This window comes from Borostomias antarcticus (genome assembly GCF_949987555.1).
Source record: "Borostomias antarcticus genome assembly, chromosome: 2".
Lineage (NCBI taxonomy): Eukaryota > Metazoa > Chordata > Actinopteri > Stomiiformes > Stomiidae > Borostomias > Borostomias antarcticus.
The window spans coordinates 8,814,685-8,835,636 of NC_140235.1; the positions used below are offsets into that span (position 1 = coordinate 8,814,685).

At 50.1% G+C, this 20,952-nt stretch overlaps 1 protein-coding gene across 1 annotated transcript; it reads right to left on the reverse strand.

Annotated features, from left to right (window-relative positions):
• Positions 1-1,142: 1,142 nt before the first annotated feature.
• Positions 1,143-20,282, reverse strand: ttf2 (transcription termination factor, RNA polymerase II). The gene is made up of 23 exons (XM_084461453.1): positions 20,193-20,282; positions 19,864-19,975; positions 19,577-19,663; positions 19,218-19,287; positions 18,006-19,010; positions 17,776-17,896; positions 13,660-13,818; positions 13,265-13,422; positions 11,050-11,131; positions 10,680-10,805; positions 9,259-9,409; positions 8,861-8,966; positions 8,459-8,643; positions 8,073-8,226; positions 6,546-6,637; positions 6,164-6,246; positions 5,871-6,010; positions 3,405-3,575; positions 3,240-3,298; positions 2,963-3,116; positions 2,806-2,888; positions 2,139-2,213; positions 1,143-1,621 (listed from the first exon to the last, which is right to left on the reverse strand). The coding sequence occupies exons 1-23, from the start codon at positions 20,218-20,220 to the stop codon at positions 1,477-1,479; spliced, it is 3,546 nt and encodes a 1,181-aa protein (XP_084317579.1). The 5' UTR covers positions 20,221-20,282; the 3' UTR covers positions 1,143-1,476.
• Between the last annotated feature and the right edge of the window lie 670 nt (positions 20,283-20,952).

Consider the following 20,952-nt stretch of genomic DNA (forward strand, 5'->3'; position numbering starts at 1 on the left):
TCCTCGGTGGTGTATTGGATAGGGTGCCTGACTCCCATGCCGAAGGTTGTGGGTTCAAGCTTCGGTGTGAATGATATTTTGTCACTGGATGTTATAGAAGCTATGTAAAAATGCGGTTACCTGGTGGTGCTATGTCAGTTATTGAATTTATGTGCAGTTATTGAACTCCTGTTTTGAAATTATCCCTACAGTATAGGTGTCTCAGTAATTACCCATTATATACTAGGCTATACTTTGCATGTATTTACCAGGTAAATGTTTAGTTTTTTCAGACGGACGGAAGGCCTTCCCAAACCCTCAGACCCCTTGGTGGTATAACGGGCTAAGCACTGGACTCCCACAATGTTCGATTACCTATTGAGGACTTCTAACCACGTTATCTCTTTTCCTTCTCTCTGTTCTCGTTTCAGAAGGATGGGGGAGAATGTATGTCCTAAACCCTCAGTGGTGTAGTGGGTTAAGCATCTGACTTCCACGCTGGAGGCCAGGGTTCCCGGTTGGGGGTTTGATTCCCGGTTGGGGATGTTCAGCACTGTGGCATTCTAGCCTGGACTAGGGAAAACTCCCAATTGGTTTAGACTAGGTTAACGCTAAAACTACCACACTGATTTTCATGAAACAATGTGGAAGGATGTAGCATGGGCCAACTAACAACCCATTCGATTCTGGAGCAGATCCAAATCACAGGGCTGGTCAAACAAGGCCAGGCCGTCCATTCACCTCCATTTATTTTTTGGACTAGGATTATGCAAAAACTACTAAACCGCTTTTGATGAAACTCGTGGAGGGGTGTAGCTTGGGCCAGTTTAGAAACCATTCAATTTTAAAGTGGATCCGAATCACGGGGTGGGTCCACAAGCCGCCTAAACAATGAATTCACCTAAATTCATTTTTTGGACTTGTGGAGCAAAAAATTCCCCCAATTCAAGTTGACCAGAGAAAACCTTTTCTTTTCATGCAGGTTGAAAAGCTCTCATGTTTAGTTACTGTTGTCAAGTTTTCTCTGAATAAATCTTGACTTCTTTTCTAATTCAACTCATGTATACTATAGGATTATGAATCCTAAGAGTCATATAATTGATAACATGTTTATTATCTGAACATAAAAAGGCATATTGACTCATGGGTCTCACATTTTGGCAGAAACAAACATGTAAATTAATTAGGTTAAAAGTAACATGGTAAAACAAAGGTTTATAGGCAGTGATGCTGTTATGTCAAAGATATAATTTAACGGCAATAACACTAAGAAAGTGCTGGAAAACATAATTGAGCAGCAACTGCGGTCGACTATAACAGAGTCATAACAGAGTCAACTGCGGTCGACTATAACAGAGTCATTCTGGGACTTTAAGTAGTTGATGTAAATGATAAGGATAAAGTCAAAAGGTACATGAGTAGCTGACAGTGTGTGTATCTGTATGTAGATGTAGGATAGCATGACAGTCCCGGTCTGGACCCCCAAACCCCCAGGGGTCAGACGCCGAAGATGACCCTAAGGTCAGCCAGGGAGAGCTTGGTGAAGGAGGCCCCCGTCCCTGACAGAACCTTCTGGGCCAGCTCCTTCTTCCTCTCCTGCAGGGTGGAGATCTTATCTTCCACTGTGCCTTCACACACAAATCTGCACCATGACACACACACACACACACACACACACACACACACACACACACACACACACACACACACACACACACACACACACACACACACACACACACACACACACACACACTACATCTCACAATGGCATCAATGCATCTTCAATATGAAAATGTGAGCTGTCACACTTGCCACCAGTATCTGAGCCGTGTAGAGTATAAATGTAATCCGTATCTACAGAGAACCATTCACTCCTCCAGGGCAGCACAGCTGACATCTCAGAGAGGGCTCTAGTCCCCTCCAGCCCTGTCCTCTACCTGTCCTCTCTGAGCTCTAGTCCCCTCCAGCCCTGTCCTCTACCTGTCCTCTCTGAGCTCTAGTCCCCTCCAGCCCTGTCCTCTACCTGTCCTCTCTGAGCTCTAGTCCCCTCCAGCCCTGTCCTCTACCTGTCCTCTCTGAGCTCTAGTCCCCTCCAGCCCTGTCCTCTACCTGTCCTCTCTGAGCTCTAGTCCCCTCCAGCCCAGCCTCTTCAGTACCTGTGGATGGTGACGTCTCGACGCTGTCCCACTCTGTAGATGCGGTCGCACGCCTGGTCCTCCAGGGCTGGGTTCCTGTTAGAGACCCCCCTCACCCAGAGGTCCTGTTAGAGACCCCCCTCACCCTGAGGTCCTGTTAGACCCCCCCCCCTCACCCAGAGGTCCTGTTAAGAGACCCCCCTCACCCTGAGGTCCTGTTAGAGACCCCCCTCACCCAGAGGTCCTGTTAGAGACCCCCCTCACCCTGCGGTCCTGTTAGACCCCCCCCCCTCACCCAGAGGTCCTGTTAGAGACCCTCCCCCCCTCACCTAGAGGTCAGAGCCCTGCAGCGCCTCATCACTGCATGACTGACCCCACACAGACGCTGTGTACTTGAGTGAGCAAATATACTTTACCTTTATAAGTGAGCACATATACCTTTCAACATCTTCACTTGTTTTACAGTCTGGATTTAAAATGGACTAAATCAAAATGTTTACACCTTTATTCACACATACAGTAGGAACCTACAGCTTAGAGAAAAAAAAGTGTTTTAATCCATTTTCAAACCCGCAAAGCAATAAAAGGTGAAGATTCTGAAGTCTGGAGATTTTCTATAGGCACTGTACATCAACAATATAAATCAGTAATTTTTGTGTGTGTGTGTGTGTGTGCGCGCGCGTCTTACCAGTGCATGTCCATGAGGAAGAGGTGGTTCCCACCAATCAGATTGATGCCCACTCCTCCAGCACACAGAGACACCAGCATCACCTGGAACACAGTTCAACATAACTAATACACCCTAATAAAACGGTCAGTTACTGTCATGGTCTTCGGTCGGCTACCTGTGGTCCTTTAGGGTTGGTGTTGAACTCCTCCACCAGGTCCATCCGGCGTTTGGGGTTGACTGAGCCATCGATGACCGTGTACCGCAGACCCATCGCCTTCAGGTGGACCGACACGATCTGCAGCATGCTGGTCCACTGGGAAACGACCACACTGAGACACACACACACACACACACACACACACATTCCGTTTCTTTCTTTATCCATCTATTACTGTAGATCACACACATGTTGAACAGCAGGACACAAGGTTGACCCTGAGGTGAGATCTGACCTCTTCTGATCCCCACTCATCTGTCTGATCTCCTCCAGCTCAGTCAGGATGGCACAAATCTGAAAACCACAACAAAATAAAACCCAAATACAACTTTAAATACATTATTCATATACGGTAGTGTTATCAAGATAGAAGTGAATCAAATCCAGCCTGCTGAGTCACCTTGGTGCTCTGGTGGGTGTCCTCAAACAGCTGGGTGGGGAAGCGTGTGCCGTTGAGGGACACGGTGGCTTTGGGGTCGGGACCCGAGGACTCGGAGAGGCACAGGGCGCTGAGCTGCTCGTCCAGTGACAGGGTGACCCCGTCCCCCTGCAGCTCTGCCTGGTCCAGGGTCTGGTACACACAAACACAAACACACACACACACAAGCAAATATAAACGGATCTACGACTGAACCAGTCCTTGGGCTGTATTTTGCTGGAGCTATTTCTTCTAATCTCACAAAAATATTTTTATAGTTTCTGTAATGTACTTTTTTTTTTTCCTTTTAGGTATTTCCCCTCCATTCTTGGTGTTACCTTTTTTTTTTTCCAGAGAATTTGCGCCTCGTTCTGCTCCAGCAAAACTGTGTATAGCCCTGTCCAGACGGATTTTTTACCTGAGGTCCCCAGTGATTTTAATAAGTACCGATCCGGATGGAATAAGAATTATCTTTATAACTCCGACAAATTAGAGTGCGCATGTTTGTCTGTTTGGTTTATAGCAGATGTTGAGGTCTTGACTGAGTTTGGAGGCGAGCGTAGAAGAAGACGAGCCGCTTTATTCGTCACATGTAGGTCCTAATGTACAGTGTACAGTCACAGTATGTTGCTCGTATTTCCATGTAGAACTGCGCACAGCGCATGCTGGCCCCATCTGTAAACAGCCTCTCCTCCGCTCCTCTCCGTGCACTCATACGTTGAAGATAGCTGAGTAGAATCAATGTCATGCAGGCAGGCCTACATGGATGAAAATAACTTTATTTCTAACCTCCTAGCTTATATCACAAAGTTCTGGCGAGTAACGTACACAGCCATGTCTTGCTGTCTGATAGGCTACTGTCGCAGTCGGCCAGCGGGGTTTGTCCAGAGCAATCGGTCATGATCATAAGCATGTCAGAAAAGTGCCACCGTTTACTAGCTGCTAGCAAGCACTAGCTAGTAACGTCAGCTATTTAGCTTACTACTACATCCATGAGTACGGCCCATCGCAGCAACTTGCGAGACCTGGCTCTTCTGCTGGAAATGATATAGTTTCTCCGGATTGGTGTCCATGAGGGGGTCGTAGAACGCGCAAAGGGTTCGTGAAACAACAGGATTTCATCCATTTCACGTATTTTAGCAGCATAAAGTAGGCTACAGAAAGCCGGAAATGCAGTGTAATATCCCGCCCAAAATAATGTAAACAATGCATTTTCTATCAAATAGCTGACATGTCGATCCACACGGTAATAAAATTACCAGAGGACCTCGGACTTTGCTGAAAAACAGTAGGTAATTTCAGCTGGAATAATTACTCGCATCCCCAGTGAAAATCACTGACATGGTCGATCCGGACAGAAATAAAATGACTGAATTACCCTGGTAAAAATGACATTACCTGAGGTCCCCAGGTAAAACTAATCCCTTATGTGAGAGTGAGTGTGTGTGTGTGTGTGTGTGTGTGTGTGTGTGTGTGCGTGAGAGAGTGAGTGTGTGTGTGTGTGTGAGAGAGAGAGTGAGTGTGTGTGTGTGTGTGTGAGAGAGTGAGTGTGTGTGTGTGAGAGAGTGTGTGTGTGTTTGTGTGTGTGAGAGAGTGAGTGTGTGTGTGTGTGAGAGAGTGAGTGAGTGTGTGTGAGAGAGTGAGTGTGTGTGTGTGTGAGAGAGTGAGTGTGTGTGTGTGAGAGAGAGTGAGTGTGTGTGTGTGTGTGTGTGTGTGTGTGAGAGAGAGTGTGTGTGTGAGAGAGTGAGTGTGTGTGTGTGTGTGAGAGAGTGAGTGTGTGTGTGTGTGTGAGAGAGAGAGTGAGTGTGTGTGTGTGTGTGTGTGAGAGAGAGTGTGTGTGTGTGTTCTGGCATTCCCCCGCCGGTGGGACGTCGCAGGCTTTGCCACGGGAGCCCGCAATACTGGGGTAGGCACCCGGTGTTCAGCACCATGGAGAGTGTCACGCCGGAACAGGCACACCTTGCCCTCCACTTCAGAACCCTGGACAGCGGGGATCTTTGGTGGAGGGAATCTACAGGCCATTCGCCACACCTGACCCTACTCAGCTCGTCAAGGCCCAACCCAGCTACCAGCCAGCTGGGTCCAATCACCTAATCGCTGCAAGGAGAGGTGAAAAGGCCAGGCTGGACAGACAGAGAGGGGGAGGAACACAGTGAGTGGTTGTGTCAATGGCATGCAGATGCTATGGTTGTTTGTAAGCCTCCTTTATTGATCTACCTAATACCCTGTTTTTGGTCACCGGCAGGACTAACCCAGGGTTCCACGCAGCCCGGCTGACCAGCCCTCGAGGACCCGCCCCAACACCGGGGAATCTTGTGTTTGCTTTTTTCAGTTTTGTTGGTGGAATAAATAAGTGCCCCGGCGCTAAAGAGTGCAGCCCCGACCGGAACTTCCCTTTGTTTCTCCCTGGCCTACCACAGTGAGTGTGTGTGCGCGCGAGTACGGTACCTTCTTGAGCAGGGACAGGTGGCAGCAGCACTGTCTCAGTCGGAGCAGCAGGGACAGGATGTGGATGGTGGAGGCCTGCTGAGGCTGCTGGGAACACGCTGGCTCTGACTGGGACTGGGACACACCGAACTCCTGCGCCACTGAGGACACACACACTCAATTTAAGAGGCTAAAGGACAGAGACACTGTGCTCTGAGCATACGTGTCCTCACACACACACACATGCGTCCTCAAACACACACACACACAAAGACATAACTAGATGCAAGGAGATGGTGAGTTTGAGCCTGAACCTTTGTCAAAGGGGTTGGAACCGCTTCCCTTCGTCACGTCTCTTCCTCCCTCGTGTCTCTTGAGGTACTTCTGCAGTGTGGACCTGTGAGAACGCAAGACTGACGTCAGACGCTGCAGGGTTCAGGGTTCAGGAGCTGCAGGGTTCAGACGCTACAGGGTTCAGGGTTCAGGAGCTTCAGGGTTCAGGAGCTACCAGGGTTCAGAAGCTGCAGGGTTCATGGTTCAGGAGCTTCAGGGTTCAGAAGCTGCAGGGTTCATGGTTCAGGAGCTGCGGGGTTCAGATGCACCGACGGACCACAGGAACCCCGCGCTCCCAGCACCACTAAAGCAGGAGAGACTGAACACTACACAGCAATGGGAGGTGTTGAGGTGCGGTGTTACCTGGACTGGGCGAACACCACGTCATAAACACGCTGCTCCTCCTCTGAGAGCCTCAGACGGTGCAGCTGGCAGGTCCTCTCAGGCAGGCACACCTGAGACCAGGGAACACAGACACACCTGAGACCAGGGAACACAGGCACACCTGAGACCAGGGAACACAGACACACCTGAGACCAGGGAACACAGACACACCTGAGACCAGGGAACACACACACCTGAGACCAGGGAACACAGGCACACCTGAGACCAGGGAACACAGACACACCTGAGACCAGGGAACACAGACACACCTGAGACCAGGGAACACAGACACACCCGAGACCAGAGAACACAGGCACACCTGAGACCAGGGAACACAGGCACACCTGAGACCAGGGAACACAGACACACCTGAGACCAGGGAACACAGACACACCTGAGACCAGGGAACACAGACACACCTGAGACCAGGGAACACAGGCACACCTGAGACCAGGGAACACAGACACACCTGAGACCAGGGAACACAGACACACCTGAGACCAGGGAACACACACACCTGAGACCAGGGAACACAGGCACACCTGAGACCAGGGAACACAGACACACCTGAGACCAGGGAACACAGGCACACCTGAGACCAGGGAACACAGACACACCTGAGACCAAGGAACACAGGCACACCTGAGACCAGGGAACACAGACACACCTGAGACCAGGGAACACAGACACACCTGAGACCAGGGAACAGAGGGGCAGTCAGAGTCCAGCGGCCCTCAGCCCAGGGGGTGAGAGAGAAACAGAGAGAGAGAGAGAGAAGTGAGAGATGGATAGATGGAGAGAGTGAGAAAGGGTGTATGTCAGCATGATTGTGTTAGTGTGAGCGCGCGTTAGTGTATGTACCAGAGGTTTGTATGCTAGTGACATTGTGTGCATGTTAGTCTTTGTGTATTAGACTGAGTGTTTGATAGTGTGTGTAGTTTGCGTGTTAGTGAGATTGTGTGTATGTTAGTCTGTGTGTATTAGTCTGAGTGTTTGCTAGTGTGTATTAGTGTGTACCAGAGGTGTGTGTGTATCAGTGTGTACCAGAGGTGTGTGTATTAGTGTGTACCAGAGGTGTGTGTATTAGTGTGTACCAGAGGTGTGTGTATTAGTGTGTACCAGAGGTGTGTGTGTATCAGTGTACCAGAGGTGTGTGTGTATCAGTGTACCAGAGGTGTGTGTGTATCAGTGTACCAGAGGTGTCTGTGTATCATAGGTGTGTGTATCAGCGTGTACCAGGTGTGTGTGTATCAGTGTGTACCAGAGATGTGTGTGTATTAGAGTTGTGTATCAGTGCGTACCAGGTGTGTGTATCAGAGGTGTGCATCAGTATACCAGAGGTGTGTGTATCAGTGTACCAGGTGTGTGTGTGTGTGTATCAGTGTGTACCAGGTGTGTGTGTATTAGTGTACCAGAGGTGTGTGTGTATCAGTATTTACCAGGTGTGTGTGTATCAGAGGTGTGTGTGTATCAGTGTGTACCAGGTGTGTGTGTGTATCAGTGTACCAGTGGTTGTCCGGCGGGGTCCTGCTGGTCCTTGGTGCGTCGGAGCAGCAGCGCTCTGGTCAGGATGTTGAGTCTCTCTCCTCCCCTCTTGGAGCCGTTGTCCACCTGGTTCTTCCACAGCTTGAACTCATCAAATGGAGAACAGCGCAGGAACCTGGGAACAGCCGAGCCGTGAGGAAACAGGGGAACTTGAGAAACGTGTGAGGGTGTGTGTGTGTGTGTGTGTGAGAGAGAACTCAAGAGCAAGAGGAGTGAGGTGTGAATAAAGAGGGGTCAGGGATGTGTGGTCTCACTAGAGCGATGTGTTTAATCAGCAGTGTTCTGGATGTAGTGATCCTTAGAGCAGTGAGAGCCTGATGGAGCAGGCGTGGGGTGGGAGGCCTGACCTGAGCAGGGAGTACATGTCCAGCAGGTTGTTCTGGACGGGCGTCCCGGTGACGGCCCAGCGGGCGCGCGCCCTCAGGCGGCACACGGCCAGGGACGTCTGGACCTTGGGGTTCTTGATGTTGTGGGCCTCATCCAGAACCAGGCGGGCCCAGGACACCCGCAACAGTGGGGCCTGGTCAGAGGACTGGGGTCGAGGGACAGAACGGTGAGTGTGAGAGTGTGTGTGTGTGTGTGAACAGTTAGACAACACAGTTCTCTCATTGGCCAGAAATGTAGTGAAGTCTCACTCCTGTAGCTCGAGGACACAAAGACAAGTGAGATCCTAGATGAATCACTAGGCCAGCGTTTCCAGGGCAGACATCATGTGATCAGGACCAGGAAGCTGTGAACAGGCGTTTTACCACAGCGTCAACGTCTGTGTTGGGCTTGTCTGCGTCCTCCTTCTGGACAGGGATCTCCTTGGAGACCAGGCTGTACGTGGTGACCACCACATCGTGCTCAGCAAGCCTGTAGACACACAGTCTGGTTCAACTAAAGATGTTGGTGGGGTACACGTGCGAGCTGTGTGTGTGTGTGTGTCTACAATATGCGTGTGGGTGTATGAGAGACAAGATGTGTGAGTGTGTGTGTTTGTGTGTGTGTGAGGGGTGAGTGTGTGTGTGTTTGTGTGGGCGCGTATGAGAAACAGGGTGTGTGTGTGTGTGTGTGTGTGTGCGCATGTGCATGAGAGACAGTGTTTTGGTTGGTGTGTTCGAGGAGCGGGTGTGTGTGTGTGTGTGTGTGTGTCTCCTCCACCTACAGCTGTGCGCTGCGCTGGCGCCCGGCTCCGTGGTACAGGTAGACCGCCAGCCGCCCGCCCGTCACGTAACGCTCCATCTCCTTCTTCCAGTGGTGCAGCAGCGAGGCGGGGCAGATGATCAGGGTGCCCTGGGACTCCACCAGCCTGGGCTCTGATGTCAGAGAAATGTAGGCTTTTCAGAGATTATTGGCTTAGCGTTTTGTTTTAGTCTTCCTCTACCTCCTGTTTGCAGTTCCTCACCGTTTCACATTGAAGACCCCTGCCTTGTCTGGCCTAGTGTGATCTCCCACTGTTTCATTGTCTCTTCCGACCTATTTGATATTTACCGCCCTTTCTCCAATTATTCTTGCCATTGTTAATGACGTGTAATGATGAGTTAGAAACGTCATATCCGGACATAAGATTGTATATAAGAGCGCGCAAGAACAAACTGAACTTACTTCCTGTTGGGTGAAACACCTTCCTGTGTTTTATTCTGAAGTCCAGTTGCATGTTTTGGCAAATAAACCAGATTGAACCTTTTTGAGCGAACCTCGGCAAATCCTTTTACTTTTGATAGTTATATCAAATTTATTCCATTACACTGACCAACAGGCATCACAAACCCAGCTCATCTACTGTACATCACCATCACTGAGCACATACTGTGTCAGCTTGATGTTCATGCATCATCAATCAACTCACAGGACAGATCAGATCACTGGTACAGCACTAGGACAGATCAGATCACTGGTACAGCACTAGGACAGATCAGATCACTGGTACAGCACTAGGACAGATCAGATCACTGGTACAGCACTAGGACAGATCAGATCACTGGTACAGCACTAGGACAGATCAGATCACTGGTACAGCACTAGGACAGATCAGATCACTGGTACAGCACTAGGACAGATCAGATCACTGGTACAGCACTAGGACAGATCAGATCACTGGTACAGCACTAGGACAGATCAGATCACTGGTACAGCACTAGGACAGATCAGATCACTGGTACAGCACTAGGACAGATCAGATCCCTGGTTCAGCACTAGGACAGATCAGATCACTGGTACAGCACTAGGACAGATCAGATCACTTAAGTCTCCTTTTACTGCACAACTAATTGCTACGGTAATATCCTAGGTCTAAAATCAATGATTGGCCGGTCCTATATGAATCACAAGGCAGGTGATTGGTCTTAACCCACCAGCGCATCTTGACAGTGGAGGAAAAAAACGACTGCTTGACTTCAAGAATCTCACTTGACTTGAGGTTCTCTGACTGATGATTGGACTAGTCGACCTTCAGGGGGCAGCCCTACACAGCACTATAATGTGTCAGTTGACAGCAACTGAGTGAGAACATTATGGCGTTACAACGTGTCACTCAGACACGTGATTGTGGCACAAGATGTAGTATGTCGACCATTTATGTATTACCATTTCTGGAGAGCCAGCACTCTTGTTTGGAGTGTCTGTCCTTCTCTTCCTGCTCCCTCTTCTGGGCCTTCTGGGCCAGTATGAGCGCGATCATGGTGAGAGTCTTCCCCAGACCCATGTCATCCGCTGAGAGGAAACATGTAGAAAACACAACTTGACCACTCTCACTTTATCAGAGCAGTTTGAGGTCTTATGGAATAAGTTATTACTACAGATAGTATCATTACAGCAGTCCAAAATAGCTTGACATTTGCACCACGTTGTGGCTGGTAATGGAACAGCACAAACTACTTAACCGACCAATCAATGCTTGATGAACCAAAGCTCAACCAAACAGCATACATAAACAGGATGGCTATGAGAGAATTACCCAGAATTCCTCCGCAGGGCTTCTGGGTCTCTCTCCAGAGCAGCCAGGCCAGAGCTCCTCTCTGATGGGCCAGGAGAGGCACCTGACCCAAGATGACATCACCACAACATTAAAACGACATCGCCACATTCAAATGAGATCACCACAACATTAGGTAGGTACTTTATTGATCCCCTACCTAATGTTGTAGTGATCTTATTTCAATATGGCAATAACTATGACATCACCACAACATTGCAATGACATCACCACAACTTTACAATGACATACTCAAATGAATGGAGTATCGAATTAACTACTTTTGCAATTGAAATAAACATGCTGTCAGACGACAGGGAAACTGTGTCATACCTTACTGACTTACTGACTGTCGTCTTCCAGTAATTATAGTTTATGCAAATGCTACGGAGCTCTGAAATCCACTGGAGCGGAGTGATCCAGATTTCAGCGCATGTGAAGTCAGTTTCCCACTCTTATACTGTACATGGCTGTATATCGCCACCAACATCATCATCACTACAAGGTTCTGCCGCCATGACTGTCAATAAAGGTCTTGTACCTATTGAATGACAGCTAGCTAGCTGGCTAACATGACCTGCCCAAGTTCTCCCCCTGACAAGATTAGGATAACTGACTTGACATTCGCTGAAATCCCGTCATGGATCCCTCCGCGTCAGAAAGGTATGACACAGTTTCTCTGTCTTGAGTGTTTGTTGTTACCATAGAATAGTTTCAGAAAGTGATAGCATGTTTATTTAAATTGCAAAAGTAGTTGAAATTCGATACTCCGTTCATTTCTCCATTGGGAGTCAGGGGCTGTTAACTCTGAGGACGAGTCCACCTGACGGTTTCCCGACGCGTCCCAACAGTCTGTGAGCAGGTTGCAGTATTCCTTCCATCATGTTATATACTGTATATATAGATTCCTTCCATCATGTTATATACTGTAGACTCAGGAATAATATCTATTTTTAACAAATGGCCATTGTTCCCCTTTAACGTTTACAGCGCCAACATGAAGACAACATTAAATGGCAGTATTACAGTCTGTGCCCCAGTGCATATGGGTAGATGGATATGACATCATATCCAGACAGACATCAGACCCAGTAATCCTACATCAGCAGGTCAGCCTGTCGTCCCCCGGTCCCCTGATGGCCAGTCTGAAGGGACTGACTAGATCCCTGAGGGGGCTGGTGAACAGGACTAGTGAACAGGGTGAACAGGGCTAGTGAACAGGGTGAACAGGACTGGTGAACAGGGCTAGTGAACAGGGTGAACAGGGCTAGTGAACAGGGTGAACAGGGCTAGTGAACAGGGTGAACAGGGCTAGTGAACAGGACTAGTGAACAGGGCTAGTGAACAGGGTGAACAGGGTGAACAGGGCTAGTGAACAGGGCTAGTGAACAGGGTGAACAGGGCTAGTGAACAGGGTGAACAGGGTGAACAGGGCTAGTGAACAGGGTGAACAGGGCTAGTGAACAGGGTGAACAGGGCTAGTGAACAGGGTGAACAGGACTGGTGAACAGGGTGAACAGGGCTAGTGAACAGGGTGAACAGGGCTAGTGAACAGGACTAGTGAACAGGGCTAGTGAACAGGGTGAACAGGGCTAGTGAACAGGGTGAACAGGGCTAGTGAACAGGACTAGTGAACAGGGCTAGTGAACAGGGTGAACAGGGTGAACAGGGCTAGTGAACAGGGCTAGTGAACAGGGTGAACAGGACTAGTGAACAGGGTGAACAGGACTAGTGAACAGGACTAGTGAACAGGGTGAACAGGACTAGTGAACAGGGCTAGTGAACAGGGCTAGTGAACAGGGTGAACAGGACTAGTGAACAGGACTAGTGAACAGGGCTAGTGAACAGGGTGAACAGGACTAGTGAACATGACTAGTGAACAGGGCTAGTGAACAGGGTGAACAGGGCTAGTGAACAGGGTGAACAGGGCTAGTGAACAGGACTAGTGAACAGGGCTAGTGAACAGGGTGAACAGGACTAGTGAACAGGGCTAGTGAACAGGGTGAACAGGACTAGTGAACAGGACTAGTGAACAGGGCTAGTGAACAGGGTGAACAGGGCTAGTGAACAGGGTGAACAGGACTAGTGAACAGGACTAGTGAACAGGGTGAACAGGGTGAACAGGGTGAACAGGGCTTGGGTGTGTTTAATAAAGCAGGTGTGTGGAGGGTAGAGGAAGTGAGGAGGGGATGTTAACCTTGATGCCGCGGGGGTCGGTGGCAGCAGAGTCTGGTCCGGGGCAGGACTCCAGGGATTTGTGCAGGTGGTCGATGGCCTCGCAGGTGGCGTTCTTCACCGCCAGCAGACGGTCCCCCGTCATCCTGCCCCCGTAGAACGCCTGGTTCTGGAGGTTCCCTGAGCACCGGGCCAGAGGGAGGGAGGAGGGGAGGAGGGGAGGGAGGAGGGGGGGAGAAGGGAGGGAGGGAGTGGAGAACTCATGTGGTTACGGTGGCCGGCGTTTTGTTCATGTTTGAAAAGACAGATGGTGAAAAGGGAAATACTGTCACAGAAACAATCTGACAATCTAATGACAAGGCTCATCTCCAAAACCTACACCCGCTGAGTCAGACGACCCTGCTGGGTGTGTCTCACCTCCGTGGGTCTGGGCGTGGCCCTGGCTGAGCGGGGGCCCCAGGGAGCTGCCGGGGCCCTGGTTGGGGGGGGCGGGGCCGGCGGGCAGGAACACGGTGCCCCCCTGGCGGCTGAATGAATTAGCCTGAGTGGCGGAGGACTTGGGCCGGACTTCACCCTCTGAGAACAGACCCCCCAAACACCAACACCCTCTGAGAACAGACCCCCCAAACACCAACACCCTCTGAGAACAGACCCCCCAAACACCAACACCCTCTGAGAACAGACCCCCCAAACACCAACACCCTCTGAGAACAGACCCCCCAAACATCAACACCCTCTGAGAACAGACCCCCCAAACACCAACACCCTCTGAGAACAGACCCCCCAAACACCAACACCCTCATGAGGAGTCCCCCCCCAAACACCAACACCCTCATGAGGAGTCCCCCCCAAACACCAACACCCTCATGAGGAGTCCCCCCCCAAAGACCAACACCCTCATGAGGAGTCCCCCCCCAAACACCAACACCCTCATGAGGAGTCCCCCCCCAAACACCAACACCCTCATGAGGAGTCCCCCCCCAAACACCAACACCCTCATGAGGAGTCCCCCCCCAAACACCAACACCCTCATGAGGAGTCCCCCCCCAAACACCAACACCCTCATGAGGAGTCCCCCCCCAAACACCAACACCCTCATGAGGAGTCCCCCCCAAACACCAACACCCTCATGAGGAGTCCCCCCCCAAACACCAAAGCCCTCATGAGGAGTCCCCTCAAACACCAACACCCTCATGAGGAGTCCCCCCCCAAACACCAACACCCTCATGAGGAGTCCCCCCCCAAACACCAACACCCTCATGAGGAGTCCCCCCCCAAACACCAACACCCTCATGAGGAGTCCCCCCCCAAACACCAACACCCTCATGAGGAGTCCCCCCCCAAACACCAACACCCTCATGAGGAGTCCCCCCCCAAACACCAACACCCTCATGAGGAGTCCCCCCCAAACACCAACACCCTCATGAGGAGTCCCCCTCAAACACCAACACCCTCATGAGGAGTCCCCCTCAAACACCAACACCCTCATGAGGAGTCTCCACTGAGATCCAGTAAACGTGTGTGTGTCTGAAGGGAGCAGCAGCTCAGGAGGTCAGTAGTGGAGGAGGTCAGTAGTGGAGGTGGTCAGTAGTGGAGGAGGTCAGTAGTAGAGGAGGTCAGTAGTAGAGGAGGTCAGTAGTAGAGGAGGTCAGTAGTGAAGGAGGTCAGTAGTGAAGGAGGTCAGTAGTGGAGGAGGTCGGTAGTGGAGGAGGTCAGTAGTAGAGGAGGTCAGTAGTAGAGGAGGTCAGTAGTGGAGGAGGTCAGTAGTGGAGGAGGTCAGTAGTGGAGGAGGTCAGTAGTAGAGGAGGTCAGTAGTAGAGGAGGTCAGTAGTAGAGGAGGTCAGTAGTGAAGGAGGTCAGTAGTAGAGGAGGTCAGTAGTGGAGGAGGTCAGTAGTGGAGGAGGTCAGTAGTAGAGGAGGTCAGTAGTAGAGGAGGTCAGTAGTGAAGGAGGTCAGTAGTAGAGGAGGTCAGTAGTGAAGGAGGTCAGTAGTAGAGGAGGTCAGTAGTGGAGGTCAGTAGTAGAGGAGGTCAGTAGTAGAGGAGGTCAGTAGTAGAGGAGGTCAGTAGTAGAGGAGGTCAGTAGTGGAGGAGGTCGGTAGTGGAGGAGGTCGGTAGTGGAGGAGGTCAGTAGTAGAGGAGGTCAGTAGTAGAGGAGGTCAGTAGTGGAGGAGGTCAGTAGTAGAGGAGGTCAGTAGTGGAGGAGGTCAGTAGTGGAGGAGGTCAGTAGTAGAGGAGGTCAGTAGTAGAGGAGGTCGGTAGTGGAGGAGGTCGGTAGTGGAGGAGGTCGGTAGTGGAGGAGGTCGGTAGTGGAGGAGGTCAGTAGTGGAGGAGGTCGGTAGTGGAGGAGGTCAGTAGTAGAGGAGGTCGGTAGTGGAGGAGGTCAGTCGTGGAGGAGGTCAGTCGTGGAGGTCAGTAGTGGAGGTCAGTAGTGGAGGAGGTCAGTAGTAGAGGAGGTCAGTAGTAGAGGAGGTCAGTAGTAGAGGAGGTCAGTAGTGGAGGAGGTCAGTAGTGAAGGAGGTCAGTAGTAGAGGAGGTCAGTAGTGGAGGAGGTCAGTAGTAGAGGAGGTCAGTAGTGGAGGAGGTCAGTAGTAGAGGAGGTCAGTAGTGGAGGAGGTCAGTAGTGGAGGAGGTCAGTAGTGAAGGAGGTCAGTAGTAGAGGAGGTCAGTAGTGGAGGAGGTCAGTAGTGGAGGAGGTCAGTAGTGGAGGAGGTCAGTAGTGGAGGAGGTCGGTAGTGGAGGAGGTCAGTAGTAGAGGAGGTCAGTAGTGAAGGAGGTCAGTAGTAGAGGAGGTCAGTAGTAGAGGAGGTCAGTAGTAGAGGAGGTCAGTAGTGGAGGAGGTCAGTAGTGGAGGAGGTCAGTAGTGGAGGTGGTCAGTAGTGGAGGTGGTCAGTAGTGGAGGAGGTCGGTAGTGGAGGTCGGTCGGTAGTGGAGGAGGTCAGTAGTGGAGGAGGTCAGTAGTGGAGGAGGTCGGTAGTGGAGGAGGTCGGTAGTGGAGGAGGTCGGTAGTGGAGGAGGTCAGTAGTGGAGGAGGTCAGTCGTGGAGGAGGTCAGTCGTGGAGGAGGTCAGTCGTGGAGGAGGTCAGTAGTGGAGGAGGTCAGTCGTGGAGGAGGTCAGTCGTGGAGGAGGTCAGTCGTGGAGGAGGTCAGTCGTGGAGGAGGTCAGTATGGGTGCTCAGGGTTGTTGCGTGTGGGTGTCTCTTATCTGGGTTGTTGTTGTGTGTGTTTTTTGTGTCTTATCTGGGTTGTTGTGTGTGTGTGTCTTACATTGGGTTGTGTGAGTGTCCTATCTTGTATGTGTGCGTCTTACTTGGGTTCCATTGGGTTGTGTGTGTTACCTGGTTGAGAGGCAGCGGTGAGGCTGGTGTGTGTGTGTGTGTGTGTGTGTTACCTGGTTGAGTATGGGGTGTGATTAGTGCCAGCACACCATACTGAAACGCTTGACTTGCGCCTACCTAAGAAGACGTGATGACATCAAACGTCTAAACGCACGTGTATAATTTCCATTGACAAACAATGGAGAGACAGACGTCTCATAGCTGTAACGTACCTGTAACGCAGACGCTGTGCACATGTTGTTTACACGTATTGCGCATCGTGTGCGTGACGGCAACACTACAGGTTAGATGCGCCTCACATATGCGAAACCAACACTACACATGAAAGTTTGGTAAAATCATAGATGTACGTACGTACGTCTTGTAATGTGTGCAGAAATTGCATAGCGACGTGTCAGACGTGCCAGTGCCTTGCTAGCGCAGCAGACGTGTTAGCGGCCGCACGTGTAAGGTCAGTTGCCTTTAAATCATAGCTGGTTCTAATCTCGTCCTTGCCAATTGGTAATGCATTCTCAATAAATGGAATTCGCACATGTTAAGCAACTTGTTTTTAATAAAGCCTAATATCTGAATGACTCTTTCTTCGCAATTTAAAACAAATGTTCAGATACACGTGTTTCTTGTCAATAGAGGGCGCTGCAGCACCGTCAGCACCAGTTCGTGCGCGCTCTTATTTGAAAATGTAGCGATAGTGGAGATAAAACGACACATATCTAGGAAAAGTTATGCAAGGAGGGTCCTGGAATTTGATTGAGTGCAAATAAATATTCTTAATTTTTATTCAATATGGACAAATGAGCCCCGCTCGCAGCTTCTAGTGCCCGCTGACTTAACACGAGCGTGCAAACGTTACATGCATGTGCGCAAAAGTGGCACGGCACTTTTTACACGTCACCCTCTGAGAATGCGAGGGACTCGTAACGCGTGCGTATATGCACGCCTATTAATCAGCTCGCCAAAGTACCTTTATACACGCAATGCAGGCGACGAAAGCACTGAGTGTTTGTTACGCTGGCACGAATCACACCCCATAGTTGAGAGGCAGCGGTGAGGCTGGTGTGTGTGTGTGTGTGTGTGTGTGTGTGTTACCTGGTTGAGAGGCAGTGGTGAGGCTGGTGTGTGTGTGTGTGTGTGTTACCTGGTTCAGAGGCAGTGGTGAGGCTGGTGTGTGTGTGTGTGTGCGTGTGTGTGTGTTACCTGGTTCAGAGGCAGTGGTGAGGCTGAGAGAGAGCAGGGCGTCCTCCAGCTCTCTGACCTGGTTCTTCAGCCTCTGTCCTTTATCAGGTAGCGCAGACACGTTGACCACTGACAGAGTGGCCTGGACCACACAGGGATGAAGGGACAGGGACACAGAGAGACAGTCACAGTTCAGACACATGCTGTTCCCTACACAGTTACTAACAGCACATGGCATGATTGTACCTCACCTTCTTCTGTTTGAGCTGAGTTGTGAGCTGACTGTGGAGGACTCTGGGGTCTTCCTGTTGACCTTTGACCAGAGAGGCTGACTGGAACCCTGCGAACGAGGTCAGGGTTTTCTGAACCACAGCTGGTGAAGGAGAGATCCTCTGTGTGCCAGGTTGCACTGACACCAGCTGGACATCATCATCATCATCATCATCATCACTCCCCTCTCCAGATGGAGGACGGGGCTTGTCTCGGGGCGCGTCCTGGCTCTGTGGTGGGACACAGCTCTGCTCAGCTCTCTCAGCTCCAGGCTTCCCTCTCTCTGTTTGGATGGAGTGTGGCTGGGCTGGTTTGTCACATGGTGGTGTTGTGGAGTTTCCTGCATCCCTGGCAGGATGTGTGTCTCCAGAGGAAGTGGAACGGGGCTCTGAAGAACCAGACTTCTTCCCGCCTGAGCTGTGCTGTTTCCCAGCATGCCCGTCAGTCTCTCTAAGGACATCGGTAGGTGTTGAGTCTCCATGACGACTTGTGGAGTCAGCGGGCGAGCGTTCAGTGTGCAGAGTGCTGGTGTTGGAGGGGCGGGGCTTCCCTGCCTCTCCTCCTTCTCTGTGAGCAATGCTGGTGGCATTCTTGTCCTTCATCTCCTCCACTTTCTTTTCCTGAAGTGGCATCTCAGCACTTTTCTCCTCCTCATCCGAGACCCTCTTCTTGATCTTCATCCCTGCTGGAAGCTGTTTATCTTTCCAGGACTCCCCTCGCTCCTCCTCCATTCTTCTGCCTTCCAAACCTCTTCTGTCATCCCTCTCTTTCTCTGACCCTTGTCTGTGGTCACTCTGTTTCTCATGATGCTTCTCTTTCTCAGTCTTCCTCTCAGTCCCGTTTGACTCTGCTTCTCTGTGGTGGTGCTTGGTCCAGTCTGAGGCAGCGTCGGTCCTGCTGGGGGCCTTGAAGGGGTTTCTGACTGGGGCCAGGCTGGGAGGCTGCAGCGCTCTGTCGGCCAGCGGGCCCCGACACTCCTTCTCTGGCTGAGACGGAGACACAACTCAACCAGTAAAAACCATCAACTAAAGCCTGGCATGACAGCACTCAATATATGAACGCACCCAATAAGGTCTATTTGCAGTCTGTTCACATATGAGCTATTTTGGACCTATCTAGGCACCCTCATAATCTTGATAACTTCCTGCCTTAAGGTGGGCTGTCATTTTCAACACCAACAATGAAGTGCGTACCTCAGTCCAGGGAAGGTTTCCACACCATCTGTGACCTGCTTTCTTCCCCTCCACACACCGGTAGAACAACCTGCAATCAGAGATCACAAAACACGACTCCTGCTCTCACACACCATCATGTTAGGTCATGATCCACAGTTTGCATGACTGGCCGTGGTGGAAGTGCAAAAACAATAGATGCCAATGAGATACTGGACAGACAGAAGATATGCACACTCAAAACAGAGAGACAGAGACACGCTCACTCTCAGAGGAGGGGGACAGAGACACGCTTACTCTCAGAGGAGGGGGACAGAGACACGCTCACTCTCAGAGGAGGGGGACAGAGACACGCTCACTCTCAGAGGAGGGGGACAGACCTGTATCTGTGCTGCTGCTGGATGTGGACGAGCGTCTGGAGTTCCACCACCGAGTCCTCGTGATTTAGGCAGTGGGAGGGTGGGATACTGAGGAAGGGGAGTTTCTGCAATTAGTTATTATTCATGGTACAAGTTGTGGTTATAGTATTTAACCATATATTTTTCCAAAGACTCTTGTGTCTGCCAAATGATGACAGCGATCAGCTGCTATCCTGTCTGTTTCCATGTATTTGTCCTAGAGAGTCAGGCGCTCAGGGGATGTAGCTAGTAAGTGATGGTAAAGAGACCTGGCTACTTCAGTGAAATCACAGGGAGTTCCTCGGCGTTCGCTGCAGATATAGAAGCTCTTCCCCTTGTTTGGCCCATCTTTCACTCCGGTCTTCAGCATGCACGGGCTGCCTGGCGGAACATTCAGTAAGACTAGATAAATATATCCCCGCCTGACCGCGGTCAAACGAAGCTTATTAGGTGACTTCGTTGTTACAGTGAGAAAATCACAATGTGCGCCCAATGAAATCAGCATGACAAGTGAAATTCTCATCCCGTCTTAAAAGATATCTCTCCGAGTCCAATGTATGATATAAAATGATTTAAAAATATAGCTAGGCATACTTACTGTGGATACGGCATAAAACCTTCTCCATTTTTAAGAAAAGTTTCCAATGAGATTCGTTTTCAAGTCATTGAATGTGAAAATAGGCTCGTGCCTGGATGACAAGCTTGTGCCCATGAAATTCGTATGAACCAATCGAATGCGAGTTTGCTAATTATTACCGGGTTACAACGGTCACAGAAGTCACATTAAAAGTTCCAATAAAGATTGAACAAATACGAGACGTATGAAACAAAAATAAAAAAGCATAACTCCTTATAGATTTGACAGTTAAATTCAATTATTTAATGGCAGTTAAGGTGAAAGCTGTATTTCACACTGAAACGTGACTTTTATTATGAAATATTTAGCGAACCCAGCAGAAGGCTCAATTTTATTTTAATGTAAAATTGAAAGTGTTTGCGGTAATTAATATATTACCAGAATATTATATACAATGCGACTAACCATACGATTATAATTTATATGCAAAATTGTACGATCTACTGCGACAATAACTAATTAAATACAACTACAACACTTGATAAAACTACGTTACCCAAAATGCACATTTGTCTATTTTCTTCGCGTGCTTTTTTTTACCAACAAACTTCTGCCATAACCACGCCCCCGCGAGTTTTCATTGGACACCCTAACCCTAACCCTAAACCTAACCCTAAGCCAATGAAAACTCGCGGGGGCGTGGTTATGGCAGAAGTTGGTTGGTAAAAAAAATCACGCATTTTCTTCTCTCGCGGGCTTTGTTTTGATATGGCGGTATGCT

What these genes read in the sequence shown, in the direction of transcription:
- ttf2 (XM_084461453.1), bottom strand. Translation starts at nt 20,220, where the DNA reads ATGGAGAAGGTTTTATGCCGTATCCACA. An exon ending in GATTTCACTGAAGTAGCCAG is followed by an intron (nt 19,664 to 19,863) that starts GTCTCTTTACCA and finishes CCCCTTCCTCAG; the next exon opens with TATCCCACCCTCCCACTGCC. An exon ending in GTGGTGTTCGCCCAGTCCAG is followed by an intron (nt 6,247 to 6,545) that starts GTAACACCGCAC and finishes GCGTTCTCACAG; the next exon opens with GTCCACACTGCAGAAGTACC.